At 38.8% G+C, this 8,290-nt stretch overlaps 1 protein-coding gene across 2 annotated transcripts in view; it reads right to left on the minus strand.

Annotated features, from left to right (window-relative positions):
- Positions 1-3,684: 3,684 nt before the first annotated feature.
- The window catches only part of e2f2 (E2F transcription factor 2), a 12,796-nt gene continuing 8,190 nt past the window's right edge, over positions 3,685-8,290 (minus strand). Inside the window, exons 2-7 of one of the 2 annotated variants that reach the window (XM_008309930.2) lie at positions 6,303-6,402; positions 5,638-5,857; positions 4,869-5,030; positions 4,635-4,749; positions 4,207-4,405; positions 3,685-4,089 (exon numbers count right to left, since the gene is read on the minus strand). In XM_008309930.2, the coding sequence (XP_008308152.1) occupies positions 3,827-4,089; positions 4,207-4,405; positions 4,635-4,749; positions 4,869-5,030; positions 5,638-5,857; positions 6,303-6,402 (1,059 nt within the window). In that variant the 3' untranslated portion in view covers positions 3,685-3,826. The remainder of the gene's footprint in view (positions 4,090-4,206; positions 4,406-4,634; positions 4,750-4,868; positions 5,031-5,637; positions 5,858-6,302; positions 6,403-8,290) is intronic. The other variant, XM_008309938.2, reaches the window with a different exon arrangement.

Genomic DNA, 8,290 nt, shown 5'->3' on the forward strand with positions numbered 1-8,290 from the left:
AGAAACATGCAGGCAAAGATATAATTTCGAAAAGAAATTTCACAAACATTTTCATCAAAACTTCTTAGTTTTTGACCAAAAATGACATGAAAAACTGACATTTTGACAAAATGTTTTAAACAGAAAAATTTGTAAAAATGTTCTTTCCGTGCACTAATTTTATGAGAAACATGCAAGCAAAGATACACTTTTGAAAAATAATTTTTCAAAAACTTTTCATCAAAATTGTTTAGTTTTTGACCAAAAATGACATGAAAAACTGACATTTTGACAAAACGTTTTAAACAGAAAAATTTGTAAAAATGTTCTCTACGTGCACTAATTTTATGAGAAACATGCAGGCAAAGCTACATTTTTTTGAAAAATAATTTTTGTCAAACGTCAAACTTTTGTCAAACGTTTTTAGTTTTTGACCGGAATTGACACAAAATATTCACATAAACATAATAATAAATACTAAATATTTTTTCCCAATATTAAAAAAGCTATAATTTGTTAAAAAATGTGCAGAAAACTCAAGATTTTGAAATTTTGTCAACCTTTGACCAACATTGCTTTAAAATACTTTCTTGTGGTTAAAATTGAGAAAAACTATACTTTTTTCAAAATGGATAAAGATGCTTTCAATTGCCTTAGAATACTTAGCTATGTCCATTTTTGTGGTTAAAATGAAGAAAAAATATTTGGTACACCACCTTTTGATCACAGTAATATGCTATACCAATAAAATCCTGAACAAATCTCCGAAAATAAAAGTTTCTCAAAAATGACTAGAAATGCACTCATTTGCCTTAAAACATGTTCATGTATCTGTTCTGGTTAAAATTCAGGAAACTTTTGTACGTCAATATTTTATCAACAGTAACATAATATACTAATATGTTTCTTTTTGTGTATAATCAATTTCAGATATCCCTGTAGTAAAAACATTTGACCAATCTTGGTCAAATGTTTGACCTAAAAAAAACATTTGACCAATCTTGGTCAAATGTTTTTCCCATTAATTGCTGACCACTCCAGTGTCATTGGACCTGTAAATTAAAAGTATTTTCTCTAATTTCTCAAGTGTCTAACTCGTCAGTCAGACCATCCCCAGCTGTACTTGGGTTGGAATGGGTGATGTCTGACTCTGACCACAATTTCACATCTTATTTTAGGTAAAACATTTTAAGCCATTTTGGACATCTTATCATTGGATGAGATTTTTGATGAATTTTGGACTTCTCTATATACTAGGACATTTTAATCAAAAATATTCAAAAGTCATACCCATGGCTTCATTTTTTTTTTTATTTCATCATTCCAAACAGAACACACAGTTGTTACAAAACATTAAGTGCTGCATGTCTTACAAAAACATTGTTGGGTCGTCTGCAGAGAGGACAACATTAAAATTCCAAAAGTAGGTATAAATACAAAAGTTATGTACAAATACCATAAATGAATAATGCTCAACTTAAATGAAAAAAAAAATCAATCTACAATTTTCACACGAGAATTCACATTCTCTTACCTACACTGTAAAACCAAACACAAACACACCATTACACCTAAATTCCAAACTACCAGACACACAGACAAACACAACCCCATTTTTCAAGTTTTGTTAGGACAGGACACGTAGCTTATCTCTGTAAAGAAGAGGAAAAGCCAACACACACCTCAGCACATTTCAATTTTAGATTTTTTCCAGAAAAATGTTTTCCGCAGTTTGAACCTGAAACTGCTGGGACCAGTAGCCTATTCAATGTCTTTGACATATTCAAAGGCCGTAAATTAATTAATATTTGATCAACAATTTCCATTCATTTCAGAACCAGCAGAGGAAAAAAGAACTTTTCCTCTTAATAAACCTTAATTATTAAAAACTTAACAAACCTCGTCTGCAACACAGACGCTGGATTCTATTAGTTTCGAGTTAAATCCTCAGAAACATTAGGGTAGTTTATCACTACGAAATAAACCTATACTAATGGACAGTAGAGCCAACCTACAGCACACTGATAATATTGTTCAGTCACATGTTGTGCTTATGTTTGTGTATAATAAGCACCAATGACCAGCTATTAGATTCCACTGCACAGTACCAGGAACATTGAAGGACAAAGAACTGTTTTCGCTGTAACCATTTCTCCTCAGTAAAGTCACAGCTTGTTTGGCACAGGGATTTACCTGAATAACTTTTTTTTTGGCTGCCATTAAGTATTTACTGAAGTACTGGTGACCAACATTTGTTGTTGTTCATTCACAACAGTAGGACAAATTTAGGGGGGCAAGAATTTAGCAAAAACTATCAGAAAGCACCAAGAACGATATTCTGGAACTGCTAAACATTTGCGAACAGTCATAGTTATAGCTACACTATATGCAAAAATGACTGCAACGTTAGAACATCAGCTAAAAACAATGACAAACGCTAGAACTAGCTAAAAATTTAGAATAGAAAAACAGTTACTAATCTTTAGACCAAAAATAAATTACAAATCAATCAAATATGTAGCAAAGATGGTGTGGTGAAGCAAGAAGTAGTTTGAAAGTAGTCAAAACGGTATAAAGTGTCAACAGATATTCAATGTCAGCCAAAAATGACTACAAAATATTACAAATCAGCCAAAAAATATAACAAAGTTAACTAAAAACTGGCCAGGAAATAGTTGTAAGCTACTAAAAAACAAGGTAGAACCAGATAAAACCACGACTAAAGGTTCTTCATACATTACTCCAAAAATTTTTATTTTCACAAATATACCAGAAATAGCTCAATAATAGCCAAGATATTGTTTAATACTTGATGGAAAAACACCAAGACCCAGCTGTTCAACATTAGTCGAAAAATTAAGATAGTCGAAAATATTAAAAAAAAAAAACATCCTTAAAGCTGATCAATAAGCTAGCAGTTTAGCCTGGTTAGCCTTTGGAAAATAGAAAATATGAAAGAAAATGGTCCAAAACATTTACAGCTAAAAAAAGAAGCTAAATGAACTAATGTTAGCCCAGAATTGGGCTAAAGTTACACAGTAATATCTGATAATCTTTATTAAAAAGGGCTGATTGAACTGTGTTGGGCTGTAAACTGGTTTCTACACCTGAGAAGGAACTATTTTCTGGCTATAAAAACAGTGTCCCTGCGTGAGAACTTTTCCCAGTTCCTGGTTTTACCTGGTTTGCAGTGGAATTCCTAAATCCTCTGGCTCTCTAGCACCAAACAGGCACAAAGCCTGACATAAAGCCATGGGCAAACGAGAGAGTCATTATTTCAGCTCCTACAAATGCGTAAAGGCCCATGTCAACATTTCATATCACAGAGGTCTGAACCTGTCACCACACTAAATATTCACAGCTTGGTTGGTGGGAAAGAACAATCTTTGTGTCCCGTTCTTGTTTGTTCTCACTGATTGACTCCTGTAAAGCTGCACGGCAGTTAAAGCTGACTCCGTTTATAATACAAGGCTGCCCCCTATGGGCCAATTAGCGTCATTCAAGACTTTGGAAACTATATATATATATATATATATTTATATATAAAAAAAGGTTCCTGAGTTTTCAACAGTGTTTTACACCGTTTTATGCAGAAAAGTTTAGATTTCAGGCTGGTTGTGTAAAATAACAATCCTCATGTTTATTTTATGAATTTACAAAATTTATATTTGTAGCAAAAACTTTTTTTGTTTTTTTCTTTTTTTTAACAGTGTTCTACGGTTGCAGTGGACACCCTCTAGTGTCGGTTTTTACATTGATATGTACAATTTGGATATTAACAAAGGATTTGATTCACACTTCAAAAGAGAATTATGGCTTGACAGCGTAGTGATAGTTCAAACACACCTCAGCTCTTCAGCAGGTCACCCAGGTCGTAGGTGTCGAAGAAGTCGGACACGCCCTCTCCGTCCTCCAGGCTCCAGAGGTAGTCGTCGTGGTCCAGCGGGGGAGAGAAACTGACGAAGGGCGTGTTGGGATCTGAGGTGAAGGAAGAGCCAGGCAGCTGGTCCTCAGTGATCTGCAGCAGACTGGGAGGTAAACCCAACAGACCCTCTACGTCCAGCAGAGAGGAGGAGGAGGAGGAGGCAGGAGCTGGTGAAGTTGCGTTGGCTGTGATTGGGGAAAAGAAAATTTTGAGGATTATTTAAAAGAAAACTGTCTACAATTCTTGTTCAATTTGTTGTTGTTTTTAATCTTATTATATTACAAAACAAAACCTCCGCTTACATTCAACTGGCTCCTCTTTGACTGTAAAACTAGATGGCGCTATCGCAGCGGTAGATGGAGGAGCGAGAGGCAAAGGAAACTCCTTTTTCGGTGTGAGGAGACTCTTCACTGGACTGACTTCTTCCAGACCCTCCTCTGGACACAGGTAGACTTCGATGGGTCCGTTTTTACTCTTTAAGTAGATCTGCAGCGACCCCTGCTGTTGGGAGAAAGACACAACACACAGTCAGATCAGGTTTAACATTACCTTAGTATGTATAATATTTCCCCTCTTCATTCTTGTGGTGTTAGTATAGTATCACTGTATTTGTATTTATAAACCTCATCCAGAACACAATCTTACTTTTATTCGTAAAGACATATTTATAAAAAAAAAAACACTCATGGATTTCTGTGGTTTAGAGTGGCAGCAGCAGATGAACTCTTACCCCGGCCGTCTCTGGAACCTCCAGCTTGGTCTCTGCAGGAGCTTTGACAGCGATGACAGTCTGATCTCTGAGGCTGTCGATGGAGTGGATGTCCTGGTACGTCACGTATCCCAGCGTGCAGCTCGGGGTCAAGGATGGTAACGGCAGTGGTGGCTGTGAGGATATTCGTAATGTGACCAAATCCAGAGTAGCGGCAGATGTGTGTTCTGTGTGGTAAACGTGTGTAAAGGATATCTTTGACTGTCTTTGTTTTCAGTCAGCTGTCTCAGCTGAGCTGTACTGGACTGGATCAGCTCATCCAGGGATTTCTCCGCTCGCTCCAGGTCTCCCAGCTCCTTCCTGAGGGCAGAGGCCTTCTGTCCTCCACCTGCACCTCCTTCAAATACATCTCCCACCCTGAGAGACCAGAAAGTATATAAATATAAAACAACCTTACAATAAACCATTTTGGTTCAACACCACAGAGAAAATTAAGATATGTTAGACAGACTGGATAAAAGTACATACAGTGTTAGCGTATTAAAACAATGGAGGTAAAACACAATAAACAAATTAATTGAACACACAAAAGAGAAAATAAATTATTAGATAAAAGTTGGAAATTTATGAATAAAAGATTTTTACGAGAGAAGAATCTGTAAATTTATGGGAATAAAGTTGGAATATTGGTATAACACGTGTCATCCCAGCATGTTCGACTTAATTTTATCTTTTTATTTATTTTCAACATGGTCCTTATACATCGCAGTAAATGAGAAGTCACAAATGACTGAATGTGCACGAGGGGGTGAAACCGTGTATTGTTTCGTTACAGCCACCAGAGGGCAGATAAAGTGATTCCCAGCATGGTGATAGAGAGTTAAGTCAAGTAAACTTTTGAGAAATCAAAGTGATCAAACAAATCTAATTTCCTTCCTCTGCGTTTCTTCAGTTTGATCTGTGAGTTATTCTTTATCCATGTATTTAAGCGTCGTGAATTCTCTACTGATCTGATTCTACTCACAGCCACTGGATGTTATTCTTGGACTTCTTCCTGATCAGCTGGACCCCCTCCAGGACATTCGTGATGTCGTAGATGCGTCTCTTCTGAACCTCCAGAACTTCTGTGGCCCAGTTCAGGTCTAGAACCCCATCTGGAGACTCGGCAATCAGACCCACAAACTTCTTGGTCAGGAGACCTAGGGATGTGTCGTAGCGCGTCCTCTCACCTGGAGACTTCGGAGCTGAGAGAAAACAAACGACACGAGAGAACAGAACTTCATTACAGGATGTTTTAATTTTATTTTATATTGTGGATTGTTGGAATGTTAATAATAAATGTTTTTAAAATTTTATAATTTTGTAATTGATTTATTCTTTGTAACACTGATATGCATTTATGCAGTAAGTTTAGTACACAGTCATAGTTATAAATGCAGAGGTACTACTAATTGGTTTAATAATTTATTTCGGTGCTTGGGTTTTCTATTTTTTTTTTCTCTTTTATAAATTAAGAAAAAAAAAACATAAGGGTTTTTATGAATAAGAGTACCCTGCATACTACAGCTTTAACGTAATGCTAAGACGTCTAGATGAAAGTGGAATTTTGCTTTGTTTTTGGTTTGGTGGATTAAGAACCATCCGGGGTCCAGCCCCTCCCCTCACACATCACCTTTGTCTTGTACTCACTTCTTGGGCTAGGTACCCTCGCTGTGATGTTGCTTTTGCTTTTTGGTGATCGGAAATCTGGGAGGTACAGGGGGTCTTCTAGGTCCAGCTTCCTCTTAGCCTGGAGAAAAGACATTTTTTAAATGCATCTCAAAAAATTGAAACCGAAGTCTTTGAATCACGTGCAGAAGTGTCCTGCTTCTCTACACTAATGCAAACAGAATGATTTCCTGCCCACTTAACACATCTCACTTGCTCCAAGTTGTTGTCAGGAGAACTTGCACCCAACATGAAAGTGCAACAATGCTGCCTAAGTGCTAAACGTGGAGGGGAGGGTGGTGGGGGGCGTCGGAAAGTGCCCTGTCGTAAATATGACAACAGACCCCAAGTGCAGGGACAAAGAAACCCCCACACACTTTCTTCAGAGAGACTGCTTGTGTGTGTGAACAGAAGAAAATGGAAAGTTGACCAGCTCCCGACCAACTGCCCGAAAAACACCAGGAAATTCCTGGTAACACTCTCCTCCCCCTCACACTCCTTACCAAAGTCCTCCTCCATTAAGACACAAAGACACACACACACACACACACAAGCATGATAACTCGACTGTAACTTGCACATCACCTCCTACAACTTTCAACCCACACGTGACCTTTGAACTCTATCTTTTGCCACTAAAGGAAATCACGTGACCATTGCGTCACACCGTGGCCTACAGACTAGAGTGAAAGTAACAGGATCAGATTCTCTGACTTCCAAATGCAGCGACGACTGACCGAGTGAAAAGTGCAGATTCCCTGACTTCCAAATGCAGCGACAACTGACCGAGTGAAAAGTGCCAAGTCGTGCAGACTTCAGAGCAGGCCGGTGCCAGCAAAGGCTCGTGGGTAGATGAAAATGTTTGGAGCCAGTCAATCACACTGCTCTTCACACCCAACGACCGTGAAAACAACTCCAGTGACTCACTTAACGAGGCGTGGGAATTCAGCTCCCAGTAACTCGGCCCGCTGGGTAATTTGCAGCATCTGGTTAAGGTCTCACTTTTTATGTGTGCTCCTTTTTCTCCCCCATGTCTCGGAACAAACACTACGATAATCCTCTTCTTTGTCAGGAGCTGCTGAGCTGCTTTAGTTAATAGGTTTTAGGAGGCGGACGACTCTTACAGATGGAGAAAAGTGCTGCCATGAAGTGGAGCATGTGTGGATGTGTTGCGGAAGAGCCAGTGTGGGGATAATGAAGGCCGCCTTTGTCCTGACCCGCTGCCCTCACATGTCCACCTGTTGACAGGCGACATCTGGGGGAGAGCAGCAAGTGGACGAGCTGCTGGGGAGGAGGTTTGTGAGGACGACGGCGTTCAGACACGTGAAGAGCGTGGAGCAGCACATCCACTGAGTGTCTCCATCAGAACAGATGTTGACTTGTCCATAGAGTCTCCAGTCGTGACTGTGTCACTTACTGTATCTGTCGATATGACTATTCCTACTAGACAAAGTGAATTGTAAGTGTAATCTGTACATATTCTAGAAGAAAACATCTAAGGTTGAGCTCAGGGAAAATGTCAATCTTGACATAAAAATGATACCCTGAAAATTGTCCTATGTCCGTGGGATATTCAGGTCAAACAAAAGAGCCATGTGCCCCACATGGGCCACATACTGTATACAGTATGTTTCTATCTGGTACACAGGGAAATCAGTAAAAATAGAAGAGTTAACAGTTGGGAAAACTTCATGTAAGAGTGTGTTTTAGGAAACACCACCACACCTGTGTACTGCAGCGGCTGAGTCTCACCTCTGTCACAGTAATAACTCGGTGGTTGTGCTTAGATGCGGTAACAGGTGTAGTTTGGACTTCATCTATTTTTTGGTCGGTCTGGTTGCATTTCATTTGTCAGTGTGTGTGTGTGTCAGAACAAAAACATCTCAGCAGAAAATACCTACACCACATCTGCACAGTCAGAGCTGCGGAACTCAAAGTCTCAGTCAGAGCTGTGGTGACGTGTTGTGAAA

Source organism: Cynoglossus semilaevis, chromosome 1 (genome assembly GCF_000523025.1).
Source record: "Cynoglossus semilaevis isolate Cse_v1.0 chromosome 1, Cse_v1.0, whole genome shotgun sequence".
NCBI classification, from domain to species: Eukaryota; Metazoa; Chordata; class Actinopteri; order Pleuronectiformes; family Cynoglossidae; genus Cynoglossus; species Cynoglossus semilaevis.